This window comes from Eretmochelys imbricata, chromosome 1, assembly GCF_965152235.1.
Source record: "Eretmochelys imbricata isolate rEreImb1 chromosome 1, rEreImb1.hap1, whole genome shotgun sequence".
Taxonomy (NCBI): Eukaryota; Metazoa; Chordata; order Testudines; family Cheloniidae; genus Eretmochelys; species Eretmochelys imbricata.
In genome coordinates, this window is record NC_135572.1 from 144,704,336 (window position 1) to 144,728,745 (window position 24,410).

At 42.5% G+C, this 24,410-nt stretch overlaps 1 protein-coding gene across 1 annotated transcript in view; it reads right to left on the reverse strand.

Annotated features, from left to right (window-relative positions):
• Positions 1–497: 497 nt before the first annotated feature.
• The window catches only part of PCYT1B (phosphate cytidylyltransferase 1B, choline), a 41,634-nt gene continuing 17,721 nt past the window's right edge, over positions 498–24,410 (reverse strand). Inside the window, exons 4-8 of the mRNA XM_077807201.1 lie at positions 21,989–22,140; positions 19,885–19,963; positions 11,376–11,518; positions 6,479–6,667; positions 498–710 (exon numbers count right to left, since the gene is read on the reverse strand). Coding sequence (XP_077663327.1) covers positions 498–710; positions 6,479–6,667; positions 11,376–11,518; positions 19,885–19,963; positions 21,989–22,140 — 776 coding nt within the window. The remainder of the gene's footprint in view (positions 711–6,478; positions 6,668–11,375; positions 11,519–19,884; positions 19,964–21,988; positions 22,141–24,410) is intronic.

Sequence of the window (24,410 nt, forward strand, 5' to 3'; positions counted from 1 at the left end):
GCAAGTGTGAAAAATCAGGACACATTTTTTTTCCGAAGGTGGAGGTATAGATGCCTATGGAAGAGCAAGTCCCTAATATTGTCGGGTCACCCAAGGTACATGCAGAGTCCAGAAGTGGCTCAATTATCTCTTCACGCAGTGCTGCTGCTGTGCCCATGCTGACTCAGCCTAGCTCAGGGGCTGAATATTCCCCTGCGTGCAATTTCCCCGAGGTTCTTGTCTGGCCCTAGCAGCTGCAGCAAGTGGTGACTAGTGACAGGTACTTACTCCAAGGTCATGTGTGTGTTGGTTGTCCGGGTGTGTCTGAGCCCCCATGGGGCAGAGATGAGCTGTTCCTGAGATCTCGTCCCTTGCAATGCACCACTCTCCTTGCAATGCCTTTTCCTACAGTGCACTCGCCTCTGTTAGAAACAGCTGTATGTAGCTCCTCTCCTCCCAGCCACCTGCAGGTTATATGAGTGGTGGTATCTTTATTTTTTTTTATTGTTTATTTTTCTTTACTTCTCATCCTCATCTCCTTCGCTCATGCTGCTGATGGAGGCTGAGGCCGCTTTCGGAGAGGAAGGGGGTGAGGCTTTATTGAACACCCAGGGGGAGGGCGGCGACGGAGAGCGGGATGGAGAGCGGCCGCGCGTTGGACTGCTGGTTGGGCTCTGCCTCGGCGACAAGGCCTGGAGCATTCGGCCACTTCGCTCCTGAAACATCTGTTTCTGAAAAGCAGTTTGAAAAAGAGACTGTGTGAGTCAGGCACAACAACTGGGGGGTTGGGTGCTGGGAGGCCAGCTGGGGATAGTTACCTACATAAGGGGAGAGGTTCTTTGACCTTGAGGAAAGGGAGAGGCTTAACATGCATTTCTGCTCTGAAATATGGCCAGTCAAAATGGCACCCTGGAGTCCCCTGTGGTGTTGCCTCTCACTCATTCCAGGCAAATGCTCACACTTTACAAGCCAAACGGTTTGGGTACCCAGCAAACTGGTGTGGATGCAAAAGTGCTGCTGGGAGCTTTCCAGCTACACTACACATCCTACAGATCTCTGCAGAGACGCTGAGGGCAGAATTTAGTTAGTTGTTCGGTTCCTGGGTGAGCCAGAACAGACTTCGTTTCACTCTCGCTTAGCTGGGCTGGCTCCACTGTACCAACAGGAGTCAGTCAGAGAAATGTAAAGTCAGATTGGGCAACCTGGTGGTTATTCACAGAGTTGTCCCTTAGGTAGGGCGAATCGGGGCAACCAGTCCGGGCCCCACGCTTTGGGGGGCCATGTGGGCCAGTGCAATTAGCCGGTGCAGTCGGTCCCAGAAGTGACGGATTAGTCACTTCCACCCCAGGCCCCGCACTTCCCTAGAGACGGCCCTGGTTATTCACATCTGAAGTCAATGGGACTGCGCTTATGTGATGTGTGTACAAACCGGCCTTCACTTTGTTGTTGTAGCCAGCGATGACGACTCTGGATACAAGTATGGGGTGAAATCCTGACCTTATTCAAGTCAGTAGGAAGTTCTCCATTGACTTCACCCATGGAATAGATCTTTTGAGCAAAACAAGATGCCACATTTTGGTGTAGTCACTTTTGAGAGCAGCAATGTACTGTTAAGTTTGTGACAAAGGAGACATGGAGCTTAACCTTCAAGGTGGAGTGGGGAAGGTGCTGTCTGGGATACTTCTTTTGGAGCTCTTACTGCTGCCTGAGTCACTGAATTGTATTGGTAATTCTTTCAACAGCTTGCAGCTGGACTGTGCTCTTGTTCAGGGCAAAGTGTAGCTCAGGTGTGACCGTGTGTGAGCTAACACATTGTAACTAACATGTTTCTAAACAGCAGCAGAGGCAGGGTTGACACTTTTGACAACAATGTTAACAACCTTGGCCCCTTCTGGGCTTCCTTCGAGGATTGGACCACAACCCACTAACACGGTTTGAAAGGTGTTAAACCCTGTTTACACCATTGTTTAGAAAGATGGTTAGTTAAAATGTGTTTGCTCGCACATGCCCTATATTTTTAGTCTGCACAGAGCAAGTGGCTGCTTGCAGCCCGAGTTCTAATGAAAAGAATAAGGCCTTATCTACATGCAAAAGTTGCACCACGAACCTGCTAAACTGCTGCAAACTCTTATTTTTGGCTAACGAACCTAAATAAGCCTAGTTTAAGCCAAAATAAGTGTGTCCACACAGCCTTTGACATCAGTTTAACTAACATGATTTAAAAGCACACCTTAAGTTTTTGCCCCAAGGCTTCCTCCTCCAGAGTATTTCCACGCAAAATAAGAAGAGCGCTTTCTAGCTAACAGTTCTGCACAGCAAGTCAAGGCCTTGTCAGCCAGCTCTTGTCCAACAAAACTGCATGACTTGCTCTCTGCCAACTAGCCGCAACTTCATCTGGCAGTGTTAAGCTTTTGGGTCACCTTTTGTCTCATGAAGCTGGTTTTCTCTCTGTCCAAACTCTGAGCCCTTTTTGCTGCCAGAACTTCTCCTGGTCAGAGCTGGACAATAATCTCCAGATGAATCCTGCCCCACCCTCTCATGGCTAGCTTCCACTGCTGCACGGAAGATGGAGATGTGTCCCCCTCCTGCTCAGTGCTAGAGTTCCAATTCTGTGCCTGTCGAATACCAGCTGGATCTACACATCTAACCACAACACACATAACCCATACAAATACAGGCCAGAAATCGTAACAAAAACCTTGGGTTGGATTTCATTTTCCATTGCTCTAAAGAGGAATAACTGGCAAGGTGTGTTATGATTTGGTTTTTATTTTAACTTTCCTTTGAAATATGTGGTACTTGCCAGTGCTGGAGGCAGAATAAGGGTTAGATGAATGAATGACCTGCTCTAATATGGCACATCATATGTTTCTAGTGCCATGCATGGCCTCATGGCTGAAGTACAGGAATACAGGAGATCATCTATTTCAGCTGTGCCCAGACATCTTGTGTGGTTATGTAAATTGCTCAGTCATGCTATGGCTCTATTCTCTATCAGGGATAGCAATACTTTTCTATTAGACCAGTCATAGGGCTATGAGAAGGATAAATCTATGAATGTGTATGAGGTGCTCACATACTATAACAATTAGTATGATTTCAAAAACCATAAGTAGCTAGTAGCTAGCAATGTTCTGATCATACAGCTTGCTGAGTATTTTCTGCTTTTCTTTTCCTCTTGGAGGACCCAAGAATTCCATGATTTTTCTCAATTTGATTTCTTCCCCCAAGTCATCAAGATCTTGTGCTGTGGTGACCTTCCTTCTGGCCAAGAAGGTTGGATGGCTCCCTTTGGAGCTTGTCAGATCTACTACAACAGCAGCGAGAGGCATTGCTGAAATGAATGGAAGGCCCTTCTGACTTCTGGGGACTAAGCTAGTTTCTTCCACCACGCTCCTGGTTGCTACTGGCCCAGGGAGTGAAGTACCAAACTAGAATAACAAATCTCAATTAACTCCAGAGCCCCCACACCAACCTTATATTTTATCTTCTATTTGAACAGAACTCTAAAAATTAACTAGCTATTATCAACTTAATGTCACACTCTGCCTTCAGCTGCAAAACCAAATGGTAGAAGAGGATACAACCCCAGTAAATTCAACTTCAGCACAATATTCAGGTTGGTATCCCTCCCACACCCATGGCCATGTGTCTCTACTCCTGTCCTGCTCTCTAGGTTTGAACTATTCAATGCTTTGTAAATCTCCTGGGCTAGCAGAAAGTTCTTGCTCTTTGCAGTAGCTTCCAGCCTGCTAAGTAGAGGACCGGTTCGGGCAGGAAAGGGTTAATAGTGTGACTAGTCCAGCGCTGTCAGAATGTAATCAATGCTGGCAAAGATCCCAAGCCTGTAGCAGCATCACAATCAGTTGCAGTAGCAGTCCCAATGAGGGGTTTTAGTGTGGAGGGTTAAGAGAGGAAAGTGATGTGGTCTGGCTCTGTAAAGTATTGGTGCAAGAGTCTTTGTTGGGTTTAGGAAGTTCTATGGGGCTGTGCAAAAGTTGCATTTCCTGTGTATGGAAGTCTCATTTTCTTTACAAAATAAAAGTGACCAGGTAAAGAACCTAAGCATTGGAAAACTCCCTCTGAAGGTCTGCAGCTGCTGCTATTTGAGCTTCTGATTCTACAACACACTATGGACATTTCAGTGGGGTCATACTGCCACAGTTTACGGTCAGTCTAATCAAAATCCAGGATCCCGCATTTAGTGCACAATATACTTTCAATCTGGACCCTGAAGCCCACATATGACTGACTTCAGGCTCTGGCCAGTCAAACATATTTCCAACAATGATCAGGATTGCTCTCCACAAGCTGAGATGTCCCGGTTGGGGAACTGAGCAGGTTGCTCTTTAAACTAGTTTCCTATAATGTTGCTCTATTTCTGAGGGACTTTTGTAACCATTTTTATTTTTTAAAAACATGGACCTTTTTGAACATCTTTCTTCAAATAGTTCAGCCCAGAGCAGCAGAGGCTGTTATACTCACACCACCAGCAGGTTTGCGCAGGGAACTTGCTCATTATCTGCTTTACGTTGTACTGCACTACACAATTGTGAGATTGCAAGACCGCTTTCGGTCTGGCTCTTTTCCTAGAGTTTTATATCACATTCACTATTATTGTATCACAGCACCTGTGGGACTATCTGAAGGAAATAAACTGTGTATAAAACTATCTTGGTGAACAAATTCTCAAATGAATTCTATCCATCCTTTGCAATTTTGAAAAACAGCATTTTAACCTTTTCCAGAAATTATATATGATTTTAAGTGGGTTGCCCAGCCCTTAGTTTATCCTTTAGAAAAGGGATGCCAGCACAAAGTGTATTATTTCACAAATAGTAATTATAATAATAGCATATTAATGGAATGCAAATTACTGATCTAGGAATATAACATGCCTATAACTATTCCTGGACTTTTAATGTCAACATTCAAAGCAACATCTAACTAACAATGATGTGGCAAATTAATGTTAATAACAGTTTTGACACTAATAACAAGTTATCATTATTAAAAAAACCAACCAATTTCCAGTTGCCAGGCTGAAGATGATTTCTGAAAACACCTCAGTTCACTGTCACTAAAGCTTTCCTTAGAACAGTGCCAGCTCTGATTTCACTCTTTACCAGACGCTTTTATGGGACTTTGCTCTGCAAATGTGTCTGCATAAAATTACATCTGGTTTCCTACTCTGCATCTGCCATCCTAAATCAGAGAGCCAACAAATATTCTTTAGCAGGAGTTTTAGCCGACTGCTTTTCACTAAGGAATTTCAGTCTATAAAAATATCTAATGTTGAAGATAAAATATTTCTCAATGGTATTTTTTCTAGTGCTTAGAGCAGGGAACTGAGTCAAGGCCCTGGCCTCTATTCCTAGCTCAGCCAATGACTCAGAGCATGGCCTAGTATAGTGCAGATGCTACTTATCTTAGCAAAGCAGTTTTGCCAGTAATGCTTATTCCAGCCACATGAAATGAACTATATTGGCAAAAGCACATGCTTACTGGTATAACTGCTTCTGCACTAGGGGCTTTTGCTGGCACAGCTGCACCGATCAGCTCACATCCCTTCACACCCCTGACCAACAGAGCTATGTTGGCAAAAGTTTGCAGTGGAAACCTGGCTTTAGGCACTCTACCTAACAAATAAGCCACACTCTCTGTTCTGAACAGCTTACAGTCCAGTTTTAGACATGACACACTAAATTAGAGTAACAAACGTGGGGAATGAAGGAAAGGGTAGGCCCAGAGGTGCAATTTTGTGTGACTCAGTTAACCCCTCTGTGCTTCAGTCTCCCCAGCTGTAAAACGAGAACTGTAAATAATCCTATGACCACCTTTGGGAAGCTCCATGAAATCTCTGGATGAAAGTGGCTGGGTCAATTGTTCACAAAAAGAAGTGACTTACAAAAGTGCATCTTGAAGCCTGGCCTAAGATGTGTACCTCTCTGCAGGCATCCCTATGAGTCTGATTATTAGGGACTGAAATAATTTCTCAGTATAAATTTACACCTGACTACAACATGACCATTTTTATATTTATTATGCTATTTTAAAATATTGCCAAATTTTTTAATGTTTCCCTGTCTCTTTATTGCCATTTTCTGGAGTATAAGCTTTCCCTAATATAGGTGCATAACTCCTGTTTATTGATGATGTGGGAGGGAGGGGGAAATAGGCCTCTGTGTATAAATGTACAATGTATCTGTTAATACACAGTACTACCTAATGCAGTCTTACACTGTAACATACTTGGTCACTACATAATGTTGGTAGTGCCTTTTAAAAATACAAACGCAGAAATTGGCCTGAAAAGGACATTGGAAGCGGGAGATGTTTGCACTGTGGTTCTAGAACATGTTGTGGCATGAAATGAGTGGAATTGGCACTGACCTTCTAGATTGGCTTTCAAAACAAAGACTGCAGCAAAAGCACTTGCTATGGGTCTGTGTTAAGAATAAATCGAAGGCAGACAGAATTCCTGGAATGAAGTACCTACCCAAGCTCCGTCGGGTCCAAACAGCTCTAAAAAGTTGCCAATGAACTCTCTGGACTTCTCTTCCCATTTCTGAATGAGGTCATGGCTCTTCTCTTCCACCTTATTAACAAATTCTTTTGATTTTTCCTCTACATTTTTCACCTTTTCTTTCATTTTGTCTACTTGGTTCTGAAAGCGATATTTCTTTTCCTGTTTGAAAAGTATGTGTGGACAGACAAAAAAATTATCAAGTGGGTTTGGGGAAAGAAGAAAGCTTGTTAATTGTGCTTAAATACACAGGGCTTTTTCTGACTACTATTGTGTAATATTTTAATATGTAAATGTATGGATGTTCTGAAAATATTTATCATTTAATGCTTATCATGTGTTATGTTCCCCAGTAGAAAAACAGAGTTCTAGATACATTAAAATAGAGTGTTCTTTAAAAATAATGTCAATTTAGTATTCGTGCAAGTAAAGAACTAATACCCAGGCCTGTAGCAGGCAACATGCAAATTTCCCCACACTCTCTTGCCAGTGCATCCCAATACTGGCTTGCAGCCCTGATGCTATCCCAGTCCAAGGTATCTCCTGTGAAGAGATCTCTTCAAAACAGAAGAGAATCTTCATGATTGTGGCTTTGGATAATCAGCGGTCCCCTGGTTATACCTGAGAGGTTTGTCTAGGCCAGAAGGCTAGCTGACCAAACAGTTGAGGAGTGGAGGGAAAGAATCAATGTTCAGAGATCCGCTCAGCTCATCGGAAGAGAAAAAGAATGGGCTCTCAGCGTTGCTAAGTGCCTCAGATTCAAAGCTTTAGTCTTGAAAAGCTTCTAAACTCCTCAGAAGCACAGCCAGTCATGCAGAGCTTAAAGGCTCTGAAGCTCTGTCTCTGGAGATCTTATGAGCTCTGTAGGAGCAGAGCTTCAGTCAGTTCACAACCAACTTTTGGCAGCCTGGGAACTTCAGTTAACTGGAATTCGAGTAAATCTGGATTACACAGTAATTAACTAATTAATTTTCCTCTAAGACAAATGTTCTTTAGCTCCACTGTGGCAGCTTAACCTATAAAAGTGCAGCTTTGGTTGAAGAAGTGGGAGTGTAAATTTGGCATCTTATGACTCAAGAGAATCTACTTCCTATGTATAGCCAGTCAAATTTTCCTTGCTGGTCTTGTTAGTATTGCAGTTAGGTGAGTGTGAGATGGATTTTATTCCAGCTCAAGCATCATCAGTAGAATTGTTGAAGTCCAGTTGCAGAATCTTTATTAGTTGTGAGGAAGAACAAGCCAGAAAATACGCAGCTTGACTTCCAGCTTCCAGTTTGAGTTTTCAGGGTTGGCATTCAGAAAACTTTTTGTAAACCTGTTAATTAATCAGATATGATAGGGAGTCATTGAGGTCTTGATTTTTCAAATGTGGCCATGCAAATGCATACACCAAAATATGTGAGCATTCACACACCTGATTTACATGCACAATTCCCACATTGCAGATGCAAATTAGTTTTGTGCTTCTGGTGCAGCTCATTAGTTATCTGCATGCTTAAATATCCAATTTGAGCAGGTAGTTATGGTAAGTACACAAATTAGACGCATGTGCATACACCCCACACACCCACCCACACACACACCTGTGCACTTGAACTTTTAAAAATTAGCACCATGGGACAATGAAAAAGGAGCTCTACAATGCCATTTTAGAGCTACTTTCAGAGTTGACGTGTGCTTCAAAGTTTACAAGTTCTAACATAGGCCCATACTTTTACTAAGTCATTTTTATGCTAAACATTTAATGGAACTAACAATTGCATTTTATCTTAAACTCAAAATATTAGCACCTCCAAGCTGTTGCTGACACAGAAATTCAAAAGGACACAGGAGCATTTGTTTTTCAGCTTAGTAGGACTAGCCAAAGTGGCTAAATCAGGATAACCCCACCACCCCAAACCCCACAGTTACATAAGCAACCAAGCCTTAATTTAGGAATGCCAGAATTTTGATTGTCTACTGGTCCCTTTTATTTGTTTTGAAACACTAGAAGCCCTTGGAGAAGAGCAGAGCGTCTCCTGTTAAACTAGTTTCACAGTAACAGTCGTGTTAGTCTGTATCCGCAAAAAGAAAAGGAGTACTTGTGGCACCTTAGAGACTAACCAATTTATTTGAGCATAAGCTTTCGTGAGCTACAGCTCATTTCATCGGATGCATCCGATGAAGTGAGCTGTAGCTCACGAAAGCTTATGCTCAAATAAATTGGTTAGTCTCTAAGGTGCCACAAGTACTCCTTTTGTTAAACTAGTGTAACCCTAGGCCAGCAGGGACTTCAGAACGCATTAGGCTAGGTTGACATCATTATGCTACAGACCTTGCAGCGACAGGCTAAGGTCATCCATGTAGCTGCTCTTTGCAAGCCTGAGAGAGCTCTCCTGTAGGCATAATTAAACCACTCCCAATGAGCAGCAGTAGCTATATTGGCAGGAGAGCGTCGCCCACCGACACAGCGCTGACCACACCGGTGCTCCTGTCGCTGTAACTTATGTTGGTAAGGGGGTGTGTTTTTTCACACCCCTGACTGACAAAAGCGCTAGTGTAGCCATAGCCTGAGTCTCTAGAAGCGGGGTGAAGAAATGCCGCATGTGCTATGCAACAGTAATACCCTCTGACCAGTTAAGAAACAGATTTGATGAGCTCCAAAGCAAATTCACACCCAGTGTTCCTCTGTCTGAATGATGGCTGCAGTATTGATCCTCCTGCGTGGATAGTTACAGCAGGGAAAATATGGGGAAGCCTCTAGGTCTAAAAGAAGGATACATAAGATGCCCCTACTCCCACCTCAAACATGAACATAGAAACTAGCAGTACAGTAGACCTGGACTGAGAATGAAGGTTCAGAGGGAAAATCTAAGGATCCCAAGGATCCTCCTAAATTGGAATGACCGATGAATCTTGAGTCACCGCCTGAATTAAATTAGTGAGCCCCTTCATGATGTGCCATTTCCAAGTGGGAAATATAAGATCCAGTGCTCCGAAATGAAATGAAATATGAAACAAAGACCAAGAAAATGCCTATCTCTGTGTTTCCAACTCCAGCTGAGAGGTGCATATTACAAAAAAATCTATAGACTGTCTGATTTATTCTATCTCAAGTATGGGAGAATTGTACCACTCAGCCTGTCATTCCTTGGCTTGAGAAAGGGCCAGATTTACAAAGGTTCTTAGGGGCCTAAAGAGACAGACAGGCCTTTGGTGGGACCAGTGCTTAATTTGTAATGAAAGAGGTGCCAGGGCTCAAGCAGTTTTTTTTACTTTTTACTGACGCGGCAAGCCCAGAGGTGCTGGGGCTATGAACCACCAAGCCGAGAGATGCCGGGGCTCAGCCCTGGCAAGCCCTGATACAAATTAACCACTGAGTGGGACTTACCAAAGTGCCTAATCAAGATAGGTGCCTAACTCCCATTGCAAGTCCCAGGGTCCAATCCCACACACACAGTCTGTCCTCATTGCTTAGAAGATATTTAAGGGAGCACTCTTCAAAATTACATGTCTGTCTGAAATAAGTTTGTTTGCTCTTGGAACAAGTAACACTTCAGATTACTGTAAATGAACATTTGGAGGGAGAAAAATCTTTCCCCCCATTGCCTACTTTGTGACCTGATAGCATTTTATTTACAGTTTCCCCTGTTGCTCATATGGCTCTTTGACACAGCAAAAGGGGGGGATAGATTATTAAAGAAAAAGTAGGAAAATATAATTGCAATCCCACAAAAATTGGCAAGGTGTAAGACTTGACAATACTTTTTACTCATTTTTTTCAAAATTGGCTAGACATCTGCTTAAGTGTTTCTCTTTAGCAAAGTGCTAAAGTGAGGGCTATTGAAATAAATAAAACTATCCTGCACATGGCAAATAAACAGGAGAAGTACATTTTGTGATGCACTGTCCTTCCTTTAAAATTTTTTCTCATTAACTAGCTGTAGTCATTCACAATGTCCTTTTGTAATATGGCACAGTGCAGAGGAGCTTTTCAGCATTGTCACTTTCCTGGGGCTATGCTGCTAAGACTTGAAAGAGAAAATGGCGGAAGGAAAACTTATGTTTCCTACACATCTTTACCCTTCTCCTAGACAGTACAGAGAGTTCTGTCATTAGACGCTGCTTAATTTGAAATACTGCATCCTCCAGAGCAATCCTCAGCAACCTCTGAGCTTTCATATTAGCTCTCTAATTCATTCCGTTCTGCTTAGGTTTTGTCTCACACGTTCTATGACTTGACAAACTGCTCTCTGACTTCTGCAAAATTTGTCAAAACAGTGGCTCACCACAGATTTCCTTTTTCACCCCCTGGGCTTACACTGGACCCTTTAAGCTTACTTTAACATCTTTTTTTTCTTTTCTTCAATGTAATTGCTTTGTAGAGGAAGAAAATTGATTGCAGACACTTGTGCTTTCCACGCCTTTTCCTTCTGATCTCTGGCATTTGGCCACATCACAGCAACAATAAGGAAACAAAGTCAAACTGCAGGCTGCTTTTTGGAGAGACTGTGACTGTCTTCCTTACATGATTGGAAGCTTTTTTTAGCGGCAGTGTTATTAAATTATCAGCAGCTCCATGAGAAGTATGCAGTAGTTCAGAAACATAACGGGAAATTGGGAGTATTGGCTTTACTTAAAGAGCTACAGTTTCCAAGAACTATGCCAAGTGGTATATTTGAAACTGATACTTGCCAGGACTTCTTAAAAATAAATCTCAAGCCCACCAATGTTTATTTTTCCCAGTTAGTTTTAACCAACTCCTGCTCTGTTCCATCTCCCATGTCAAAGGCACAAGAGGAAAATTAGTGTATCTTAACCCCTACTCCAAGGTTGGGCTTCTAATGGAAACCCTATCAGAAGAGGGAGAAGAGAAGATGTGCTTACTTACATTTATAAAACTAACATTCAGCTCTTTGGCGGTATATCCTCTTTGGAGGTTGCGTCGGGCATAGACATCATAGTCTCGTACAATTCTAGTAATGATGTCTGATGTTGAGATACCTTCAGTTCTCTGTGTTGGTACAAACATTCCTGGTGAAAGTGGAAAGCAAAGAGAGATGAATGACATGACAAGACATCACAGCAGTTAGGCAGGGATGCATGTTTTAGCATGAATGCTCCTGTGGATAAGGTGGGTAACTGGGAGCTGAGAGATATGCAGTGAAATTCTGAAGTTAATGGGAGTTTTGCCATTAATTTCAATGGGCCCAGGATTTCACTCATGTGTTCTAATCCTGGGTCTGCCACTGGATTCCTGTATGACCTTGGAGAAGTCATTTAGTTGCCTTGTGCTTCATTTTTTCAGCCTGTAAAACGTGTATAATATTTGCCAGCATCCAGTGTTATTGTGAGGTTTAGTTGGCTGTCTGTGGCATTATAAGATCTTTAGATTGAAGATGGGCAAATTGTTATTCTCTATTGCTATTCTCATTCCCTTGAGCTCTTTGATTCTCTCGTATAGCAGAGATTCTCTATTACGCTGAAGTGTTGTTTGCTTGTACACTTTCACAGGAAGAGGAAGTACAACCGGGGTGGTGAAGAGGGCTACTTATTATTATTACTAGCTTATTTCCTCTAAATATTTGACTAGTTTTTAACTGTTTGCCATTAAGACTAGCCCATGCGTACTGTTAAATAAAGCCAGAGGCAGAAGCAATATTAGCAGTAAATGTGAATACATCTTCTGTACAGCATTGAGTGAAACAATGCACACCATGCAAAGATGAAAACTCAACTCCTAGAGCCAATGTCTGGCTTATGAAGTAGAGATGACTGTGTTAAGCATTCCAAGCTCTCATCTAGGGATGGGCAAACTAGTTTGAATAAAATAATTCTACTGGTCAACCTGGAAAAAGAGTAATGGCTTTGATAGTTCAGTGTGAGTTAACTGCGATTAATCGACAGCCCTAGTAATGACCTAAGTAGGTAATGGAGACGGAGGTAGGCCACCCACTACATGAGCCTTGGGCCAGCGGAGCTCAGGTTTCACACTTCCACTTGGAAGGGAGAGCAGTTTAAAGGCACTGTTGGTGAATGATTCACAGCCCAGAGAGGCATTATACTGAGAAAACACTGTTCTCCCACCTTCAACTCAGAGTGTCATAGAGATGGAAGGATATGTAAAATATTAAATAATAAAGGGAGGAGAACCTCAGGGCATTGTCTGGCTCAGATTTACGTAGGCCAGATAGAAATGCAAAGGGCACGCACTTTGAGGGCCAATAGAGTAACCGTGTCCAAACAAGCCAAATAAAGCTCCGGATCCAACCATTTGTTTTAACAGTTTATATAGGAAAGTGCAGGTGATACAGAGTTGTGAGGCTGGACTGGAAATAGTCTTGTGAAATAATAGTACTTACTACTTAACGACTTAAAGGATTGTACAAATATTAAGTAATTAATCCTCACAATGCCCCTGTGAGGTTGTCACGGAGTCACTGGGCAATGCTCTGGAACTACTCCATACGAAGCCAGTCAGGACTCTGGGGGAGCCTCCTCTCTGTGAGCAGACTGTCTCCAGAGCAAGAAGCCTACACAGCTTTGACCTTCCTGAGTCTGACCTCAGAGCATTCAGCATCCCCTTCCAGACCGTGCATTTCCCACAGCGAGTCCACACAGGCGGGGCTCCTGGGGAAACCAGAGGGTCCTGCACCCTAATTCCGCAGTCAGACTTGACTCTCAGCTAGCCAGTAAAACAGAAGGTTTATTAGATGACAGGAACACAGTCCAAAACAGAGCTTGTAGGTACAGGAACCAGGACGCCTCAGTCAGTCCGTCTTGAGGGGCAGGGAGGCCAGAGCCCCAACTGGGCCCCCCTCCATTTCCCCAGACAGCTCCAAACTGAAACTCTCCCATTCCTCCTCTCACCTTTATCTCTTTCCCGGGCCAGGAGGCCACCTGATCTCTTTGTTCTCCAACACCTTCAGTTGGCACTATTGCAGAGGAAGGGCCCAGGCCATCAGTTGCCAGAAGACAGGGATGGCCATTCTCTGTGCATACACCATCACACTGGCCCTCTAGGGCTCTGCAACAATCACACACCCTTATCCCACCACCTAGATGCTTAAGAACTGCATAGGGGAAACTGAGGCACCCACATGGTATTCAGAGAAAACATTAAGAACATTCCCACTTCGTCACAGAGATAAGTAAGCATTGTTAGCCCAATTTCACAGGGTTCAGGGAGGGAATCAAGAGGCAACAACCTCTCATGATTTAATGATGAACACATCATTTCCCCCCTCTATATTCTGATTAATATTCTGCTAAACAGTTTAAATCATTGTCACAATATTCTCCCTAGCATGCTTTTCAGAATTGCAGCAGTTGCTAAGGAAGCTATTATGGGAAGCAGTAAAACATATCTAAGCACAGGTTAGAGCTAAGAGCATGCCTGAAAAAATACTGGCTTACAATTGATTTAGCTTAAACCACATTTTTAGTCAGGTTTCACAAACAGACCCTGGCATGTAATATTGGTAAGAGAGAAATGCTTATGTTTCTAGAATGAAAATGACTCTTTATTAAGGGAACTATTTGCAGACATGCTGCATCTGCAGCTAGCATTCTAGCCACGTGCACACAGACTGACTTCTTGGCACCTCCTCCAAATCCTCCCTCCTGTAACCTGTGTTCCTCCTTCCAAGTTTCATGCAGGTTGCTACGAAGTTGAAATTTTTGTATAGTCTTAAACAAAGCTATCTTTACAATAGGAGATCAAGAATCACCCTTCTGACCAGCTTTTACCTGCTGTTAATCTCTGTTACCTGTCCCATATTCATTTTGTGTGTGAACCTTCTACTGCTGTCCAAGGTAGTTTGGTGCAAGAATCAAGTGCAAAACATCCAACAGAGATCCACAGTGAGGATAAGCATGGACGGGAAAGGAGAATCAGCCCATACTTTTCTTAAAATGGGAAATTGATGCTGGTTAGTCGTTTACTGAATGGTCTTCATTGTTACTAGCTAAACAAGTCACATTACTGACTGTCTGGGGCATATGTAGGACAGATAACCTTGCAAAACTGAGAAATAAAATTAAGCATGGTTCAATACAACTTTCTGATCTATTGCATTTCTATCAATCATCAATTAAAAAAATTAAGGATTTTCTGAGCCCACTGCATAGTTTCTTTAAAGCTATACAGTCCGTTTTTATTAAGATTCTCCTCATCTATTAAATCTGGTTGTCTCCTTTCTTCCATTCCCCTCACCTGTTCTAATGCTATTGTTCTTCAGCGCCAAACCTAGCCTCCTTTCCATGGTGTTGAAGACCCAATTTGCTGCAGAAAACCTGGGAGGGGAAGGGGTGCAGACCATGGAGAACTTTTGTAAAGGGCTATACAATCCCCATACACAGCACTGCTCCCCAACAACTCTCTACATGGCAATGTGAAAGGGGTTGTGGGGCTAAGGAAAGTGAGAAGTGACTAGGTTCACGACTATGCAGGTTCATTGACCAAATCCCACAGGCCAGGAGGACTGACTGCAGTAATAATGTTTTCATATGGTGGCCAAGGATATCACCTACGGAGATTTCAAAACATTTTACAAAGGAGGTAGGCATCACATGTGGGAACTGAGGCACAGCGCAATGAAATGACTTGCCACACACCAGGCCAGTAGTAGCTCTTGGAATAGACCCCAGTTCAGTGCTCTCTTCACTCAGCCATGATGCTCCATAGTCTTGGGGAACAGATTCCATCTCCCTCCATCCCTTCAGAGATCCCAAACACACATCTGCTTACTTCAATTATCTAGCGAAACCCCTCAGCCAGAGCCAACGTGAGATTTTAATGTAAAATTAAATCTGCAAGCTGGGCTGACCATAGGAACAGGAGAGGTGGCGTTACTGGGAAACCTATGGACACAGCACTGATTCCAGTTACAAATAATGGCCATTAAAAAAATTGTAAAGGCTTTTTCTGCTCCCTTTTTAACCAAATGTACCTGAGAAAGCTAACTAAGGTCATAGGGGAAGAGTGCAGTATGCAATTGTACCAGTAACCCTTTGTGATGGGGACTGGCCTTTGAAACCTGACCTAGGTTATGTGACTTAAGTGAAGAAATAAAGTTACAATTACTTGTCAGAACTGTGTCACACCTTTGTTTTACAGTAATGGAGAAGTAAGTGTTGGCTCCATGCAGCAGCCTGAGAATTGCTAGATTAGCCCTCACTGTCAGCGCTTGCCAAAGACTGATTAGTAATGATACTGTAATGTTTGACTAATATGCTCTTAATCTGTTCATTTTTGACAATGTGAATTCCTCAAGGAATCAACACATAATTAACCTATTGGTCACTGCATATTGTGTGTTCTCCTCTGTTCCCAATCCTCAGAGGTTGTGAGTCTGTTACAGTGCCCAGTTTGACAGCCTGGTACTTTAGCTCAATCGTACAGGCTAATGCTTTTAGCTCACTACAAGGTAATAGTTACCAAACACAGTGAGCGTTTCACTTAACACTTGCAAATTACCGCATAGTAGATTCTGAGGCCCTAGGAAATTCTAGAGTGCACACATTGATGTAGGCTGGGAAGAGGGAAAAGTCTCACGTGCCTGAAGCAGTCTGCTCCAGAGAGCTGTGGGAGGAAGGTTTAATTGCTTCCCTCTTCTGCAGTGTTCATTGTGTTATGATAGCTGCTCAGGATAAAGAGGCTTTTGACATCACAATGGTTTAAATTTTTGTCACAGGGCCTGTCAAGTTTCCTTCCCCACTCTGAACTCTAGGGTACAGATGTGGGGACCTGCATGAAAGACCCCCCTAAGCTTATTCTTACCAGCTTCGGTTAAAAACTTCTCCAAGGTACAAACTTTTCCTTGTCCTTGAACAGTATGCTGCCACCACCAAGCGTTTTAAACAAAGAACAGGGAAAGAGACCACTTGGAGACATCTTCCCCCAAAATATCCCCCCAAGCCCTACACCCCCTTTCCTGGGGAAGGCTTGATAAGAATCCTCACCAATTTGTACAGGTGAACACAGACCCAAACCCTTGGATCTTAAGAACAATGAAAAATCAATCAGGTTCTTAAAAGAAGAATTTTAATTAAAGAAAAGGTAAAAGAATCACCTCTGTAAGATCAGGATGGTAAATACCTTACAGGGTCATGAGATTCAAAACATGGAGAATCCCTCTAGGCAAAACCTTAAGTTACAAAAAGACTCAAAAACAGGAATATACAATCCCTCCAGCACAGCTTATTTTACAAGCCATTAAAAAAAACAAAATCTAACACATTTTCTAGCTAGATTACTTACTAACTTTATAGGAGTTGTAAGTCTGCATTCCTGATCTGTTCCCGGCAAAAGCATCACACAGACAGCGCAAACCCTTTGTTCTCCCCCCTCCAGATTTGAAAGAATCTTGTCCCCTCATTGGCCATTTTGGGTCAGGTGCCAGCAGGGTTACCTTAGCTTTTTAACCCTCTACAGGTGAAAGGATTTTGCCTCTGGCCAGGAGGGATTTTATAGCACTGTATACAGAAAGGTGGTTATCCTTCCCTTTATATTTATGACAGGGCCCAATCCATCTCCCATTAAAGACAAATACAAAGAGTCCCATTCACTTCAGAGTTGGACTGGATCTACTGCCTCTGAAGCCACAGCAAATCGTTTGTCCGACATGGAGGAGACATAGGTGCAAGAGAGCAGACTCAGCAGATCTAGTGAGTCAGCGAGCATCACAACAGTAACAGAAGCCAGCAAGGCATTTAAAGGATTGATTTTTTTTAAAATAGATGTAGGATGGAGAAAAAGAGCAACATCCTATCATGATAACATTCATTTAGAATGGCAGGTGGAATATTCTGTCAATTGTCTGACTTCAAGGTGGCATGAGAAGGGGGGAAAATGGGTTTGTGTCTTTTATTTTTGTTGCTTTATGATACAATTTTCAAGCCTTCTTTATGCATTTGTTTTTTTCTCCTTACTGATTTTTGTAATAGAAATTGGGGCCTTTTCTGCCTATATTCCATGGCAGATTCTATGGATGAACATACCTAGGGTAGAGGCAGTCCAATATGGACCTCCCAATGCAGATCTAGTTTACCTGGGTACTTATTAGATACTATGGTGCTGAGTACTATAGAAATAAACAGTTTTTGAAATATATTTAAATATCTTTTTGCTAAAGAAAAGGAGAGGGAAAACTGCTGGGAAATAAAATGAACTCGGGGTTTGTATAAAAGTTGGCATTCCTACAGCAATGGGAACTTTGCCCATGCTGCACATTGGTCAGATTTTCAAAAGAGCTCAACTTGCTCTTAGTAGCGTCAGTGTTCAGCACTTTTGAAAATCCAGCTAGACATTTAGATGCCTGAATGGGATCTGAGGTCTTCTGAAAACCTGACCCACTGTGTTTGCATATGCTACGTTCACCAAAACTATACGAAAAGAACAGTATTGAGGTTACAAAGTCAAGCACTCAAAAGTTAGGAAATGCCAGAATTAAGGTCGTCTGTTCAATCTTAATTCAGATCTCTTGTTCAGTGGAGATAGTTCAATTCCTATGAAATTCTGCCAGAAACCAGGCAGGTTTCCAACAGAAGCCTTCCTGCCAGGCAGGAACCTTTCTGGTTTCCTGCCACCTCTCCTGCTGGCTCCTCAGCAGCCCGTGTGGTGGACTGACAGGGAGCTGAGAGCCTGGGCGCCCCAGCTCCCAGTTGCTCAGCAATCCAGGCTTCTAGGCTGCCCAGCTTGTTGAATTTCAAGTCCCTGCTCCAAAGTATAGAGGCACAAGAGCCTCTCAAAGAAACGGTCACCAGAATTTATTAACATGGGTAAAACAACATGTATTTCCCTCGCTTTTTTCTTGGAGAAGGCCAAACTGTTTTGGCTGAAATGTTTCAAAAAATTCAGCCTGAGGTGGATACCTTAGCATGGAAAGCTTCAGCCCAAATGATTACGGTTTGACAAAGTTATAAAGCAACCAAAACCATGGTCTTATAATGGGAAGTGTCCGGCAACCTTCATAGTAGGTGGTGCTACCAGTTCTGCCTATAATATCATTGTGTAATGTATTGTATACCTTTAACAGCATACACATACAAATCCATACTCACTCGTTAGCTATCTGTCATAAACTAAACAGTTAACAAGAAAAAAGAAAAGGAAAACAAGATTAGCAAATACTATATTCCGCAGTGGCCTTGATTTAATATTGGGTTATGGCTGCAAGGCCCTGGTGTTGAAAAGTCGGCCTTTGGAGGGGTGGGGATTGGAATGGCATAACCACCAGTGGCCCTGGAGATGGCCAGCATGCCCCAAAGAGAACAGTGTAATCCAGGACCGGATATGGCCAGGACAACTGGCGGGCGCACTGATTTAGTTTATCCCGGTGGGAGACAGCTACCAAACCCTGATCAATTACAACATGCGCTGACAGAATTCATTAAGGCCACCAAACTGAGTCCCTGATGGACCAAGGGAGAGAGCAAATTCGACACCGTGGGACTCTGCACTGAGAATACCTAGACACCTATCCTCACACCCCAGGAATGAAAGCTATGCTCAGCTGGTCTCAGTTGTTACCATGGACACTGAGGAAGAGGCAGGGCTTGATTCTTTATTGCCTTACGCCTGTGCAAAGTGGCTAAACAGCGTCATCAGATCAGATTAATCCATTCATTTACACCAGCAATGTGATTTACACCCGCAAATGTAAATGGTGCGAGGCAGTGGAGAATCAAGCCTGCTCTCTCTGTGGCAAGAACAGTTACTATTTGCTTCATTTAAAATTAAGGGTCCTTTCTGTTTTATATTTTTGAGCTGCACTATGGTTGGAGAAGGAATGTGAAAGGGGCTCACACTCAAAGACAGACATGAATGAGCTTCTTTCTCACTTATCCTAAGGCCACATTAAACTCCTTTAAGGCCCTCTTGCAGTGCCAGAGTATGTAACAGGGTCCTTGGTGTAAATGCGTATCTGGTCCTAATGATTTTTAATTGCTAACTGTACATTTTCCCCATAATAGGAGTCACACTTGTGGGTCAGAACAGAGCTGCACCTTAGCCTAGGGAAAACAGATGACTTAATGTTGGCCATGGTACTATAGGTACATGGGAAGTAAACTCCTTTTCCAGCATTTCAATACTACTTACGAACCATCACAAATCACAACAGTAACCGAAGCAGGAATGTTTACCGCCAAACCAAATGGCTTCCAGAAGGTTACAGTTGTAACCTATTTTTGTTTATCCAGCCCAGGGCATCACCGGTGGTTTCAAGAACCTTTCTGCTGAAGTCAGCAGCACTTACTTGTTGACTGGCCAGAAAGGAATGTGCATTTATCTCTGTTTTCCCTCCTCCAGCAGGTGTGGTTACACGGCTGTAAAATACATAGATGGGCTTTAAATAAAGGCTGAAATGGAGAGAGTTAAAACAGAAAATTGCCCTCACCTGCTTCCTTTATGTGCTTGTACACATCGTCCGAGCCAGCGGAGGAGTATGGAATGTCGTCATGGGCTACAAAATCAATCTGCAAAAGATACAGGAGAAGAAACAATCAGATGCAGCCATCAGGTAATCTGCACTGGTTTTGGAAGAGCAGTTTCTTTTCTGAACTGTGTTTGCCTGCCTTTGAAAGTCTCATCTGAAAGGTACTACTCAAAACATTGCACTAGGGGCTGGGGCTACAACAGAGCGCACCATGTGGAATTACGGTAGCACTCAGGACTTTTGGCTCCAAGGGCACAGGTATAACATACCCTTGCTTTGTGTGTGATGTCATTCTCTATGCACAAAGGATAAGGGACCTACTGCTGCTACTGTCACCTACAGGAGATCTCCTTTTAGAGAGTTGACTTTTAAAACTGAAGGAGCAGGGTTTCTATTCCCAGCTTTCCATATTTGTATGTATGTGTTTTGTTTATCTAGAAACTGTCTATCAAACTGTAGATTCATTACAAAGGACTATTTCATCTGAGCTAAAGTAAAGTCCAGTGAGCTGTAGCTGCATTTGGGGTTATATACACTGTAGGGCAGTCAGTAGGGTGCTCAAAAACACACATGCACTTGACCAGGTCTGAAGTTCTATCCATTAGAGGACAATGGCACACGTACATACTTTTGACTGATGATGGCAAATCACTGGGAGATTTGCCTTTGATTTGGTGGGAGCAGTTCAGGGGCATCATTTCAGAAAATTCAGAGGCAGGGGGCCAAGTTCTGTCAGTGTTTAGAAGATTATATGTGATTGTATTATATCCTGCAAAATCTGGGGGGAAGGACAACAAAAGTGGAGCTCAATCGGGGAGAGCACTTGTCCCTCTTACCCCACAGCAAATGATGACCCTGCTGCAATTGATTCTTCAGCAGCTCTATGCCACCTGAGGATCCCCCATGCAAATCAGCCCACACACACCGAATAACTGGGCCCCAGGTTTTTCCTAAAGAGAGACTGAGCCCTGGTCTACCTTACAGAGTTAGGTCACTGAAAAGTTTACATTGACCCAACTCTGAGTGTCTACGCTAAAATTTTGCTCCCGCCAACCTAACTCGCCTGCTATACTGACTTAATAGCTCCACCTTCGTGTCAGTGTTGACGTAGTTAGGCTGATGCTGTGTCCGTGTAAACATTGCATTGCTTACATTGACAGTTGCTAGCTTTCAGAAGCCGTCCCACAATGCCCCACACTGACAGTTCAATTGGTGCTAGCGCTCCTGGTGAGGATGCGCACTGCTGACAGAAGAAGCAAAGTGTTGATACGCACAAGCAATGTAATTACTGTATGCTGACATAAATTGGATTAACTTAATTCTGTAGTGTAGACATGGTCATATATAGTTTGTTGCTAGAATAGTCCCTTACATCTGCCCCTGAACATTAACACAAAAGAGTATTCTTATTTGTTACAGTTAGGCTAACAAAATTAATCTAATCATTATCCACTTGATTAATCCAGATGTGGGACACCACCATGATCTCTTGTCCTATTGCTTTAATCCAAATCCTAAAAAATGCTAACTCTGTTCTTAGCATTTATTTGGTGGATCTCACTTGCCATGGCATCAAGAAGATAACATGCACTTCACTTATAGTATAACCTCAGGAGTTAGACTTTAGCTGTATGAAATAACAACTGGATGCCTCCGAATATGGGAGTACCTGGCAAGTTGTGGGTATTTTCAATCCTTAGTCACTTTCTAACCCATGGAAAGTCTCATGATATAAATCCCTGACGTATGCTTAGCTCCAAAAGGCAGGAGATCTGAGAAGAGTGTCCTGTTATCACAGGTCAATGAGTTAAGTTTGCATTATTGGCGCACTGGTACTTTGAGTCAGTCTCCAAAAAACAGAATACGTGCCCACTTCCACTTACATCAAAAAGAGCTAGAGAACAGAAAGTTTTCTGATTTAGAACTGGCAGGTGATTTGTAATAATTGGCTGTCAGGAATTGAATTACTTAATTTATTCCAGCTAATAGAATCTCATATCCTTGTTATGTATTCCCAGCAGTTAATTTACAGAAGGAAGGGAAGGGGTCTGGAGAAGAATGGTACCTTATGTTTTTCTAGGAACTCTGGTGTGAGCGTCCATGGAGCATCTCTGATGACTTCATCTACATAGCGACAGTGTCTGAGTGCCTCATACCGCTCGGTTTCATTCATTACAGTGAAGCCTTTGAACTTGTGGGTTAGATCATCACTGCAAACTGACATAAGAAAAATCAACAAAATATTTCTATGTTAACTTTGCACAATTAGCGCATCTGGCCGGTAAGAAGTTTCTGATCAATATCCTTATTTTAAAGTTGTTTGTTCAGTTATATTCCATTTTCAACCCAAATAAAGATGTGCCTCTTTCTGTCTTTAGAACAGAGACCAGAAGTTCACGCTAAATAGGAGGAATGCTCTGCAAAGTTCCAGAAATTTGCCTACACATCTCTAAATCACTGTTGGACAGCTATATTGAAACCAGCACAAATTAATAGCAAACAAGTGCAGTCATAGTGGCCTGGGCTATGGGGTCAGCAGATTTCACAGCATGTGAGGTTGGACCTGATCCGTATTCAAACAGGAAATCTCTGAGGAAAGCCCAGCTGTGGGATTGTAAGAGGCAGTGTGCTCTTGAGGAATGTTGCATAGGATGTGGACTCAGGAAATTTTATATTCTAATCCTGTGTTTTAAGAAGCTGGGAAAAATGGCCTATATCCCGGGGTTGTTGTGTGGATTAGTTAATGTTTGTGCAGCATTCTGAAGGTGTAAAGAACTATACAAATGCTAAATCTTATTACGGCTGCAGGAAGGGTATTGATGACTCACCAGCTGGACACTCTCCCCTCTGTATCAGCGCTGACCTAATACTCTAGTGTGGTGCTGGTGGATGCTCTTCTGCTGAAGGTGTCATTTTTTGAATAAGATGTAAAATAGAGGTTCTCACTACCATGATCATTAAAGATTTTATGGCGCTTATACATAAGCAGGAGGAGTACCTTATTGCTGGAGTCCTGGCCAAATTCTAACTCAAATAGTTATATACTCATCTAGACTTTCAAATGGGTAAGGGATGCCTCACTTCCCATTACAGAGTTGTGGTGTATGCTGGCAACAAATGTGCCACAGGTCAGTGCATTTTCAATAATGAGTGGAAATATCTCTCCATGTATTTATTTTTATTTACAGTCTGTAAATCACCTTAGGGTCTGGTTCTCCTCGAAGAGACGTGCTCTATCAATGTTACTGATTATCAGGAGGTAGCATATTTAGTTTATTTCTGATTTGTAGAAAATATTTCCTTTTAATTGTGCCTGTCCACCTATGGTACACACCCATCAGTCACCAAGGGCTTCTTTCTGGTTACCACACTCTTCTGGGCCTATTGGTTTGCAAGTTATTTATAAGATCTGTTTAGTGAATTACTTTAAAAAAAAATCTTAACTCCAAATAAATGTTTCCACAACAAGAAATATGACAAGATGCACACAGTAAGACAGGTGACACCAGACTTTGATGCAGTGCAAATTTTATGTGGGGATTGATAGTTGACAGTTTTCCACACCCACCAAGAGACAGCACATTATTCGGGGAAACTGATGAAGATGGTTGAAAGCTTGCTCCCACACCCAAAGAACAGTGGGTGAAATGCTGGCCTCACTGAACTCAATGGAAATTTTGCCATTAACTTTAATAGGGCCAGGTTTCACCTCATAGCTCCCTCCCCAGTTTGAGACAAGGTCCCCGACAAAGAGCAGCTCCCCTATGCATTCCCATCTGCTTTCCCTCTACTCTGTCTGGGTCAGCTGGAAGAGCATGGGAGAGCTCTTAAGTGTTTCCTCCATTATGGAACAGATCTTCCCACTACCTACATTTGAACTGAAATAATTTAAGTATAAAACCAAAGTGTGAATAAGAACAAGATGCTGCTTTTCTAATTTTTTTTTTTTTGGCAGAGCTGAGGCAATGATACAAAATAATTCCTCACATTATTCATTTGAATGTTTCAATGAACTCACTTGAGTCACACTTTGTTAATGTTTGAGCAGTAGAGTTTTATTTTTGAAAACCAAATTTCAAAGCAACATGCACTAGTGTTCAAAGACACCAAAACTTAAATGCACATGTGCAAGTATTCACATTAGATGTGCTTGCACAATCATCCAGTCAGGAAACAAAAACAATACTTCTCTGATATATGACAACTTTGGAATGTATTTTATCAATCCATGGACTAACAAATTCAAAAAAGTTCCCCAAATAAATGAAAAAGAAATCAAAATCAGCTCATGGATGTTTTGTGAGCTGAAAAATATGCTAAAAATCATTAATTAGATTATTAGTTATAGATTATTCACTCATCTCTACCATTTTATACTCCTAAGACTGTAAAAAAAAAAAGATAAACACTGGTATGGAGACATTCTGCCCTCAGAGTCATGCAGGCATCTCCCTTTAACTAGACTGGGAACTGTGCATATGCAGCTC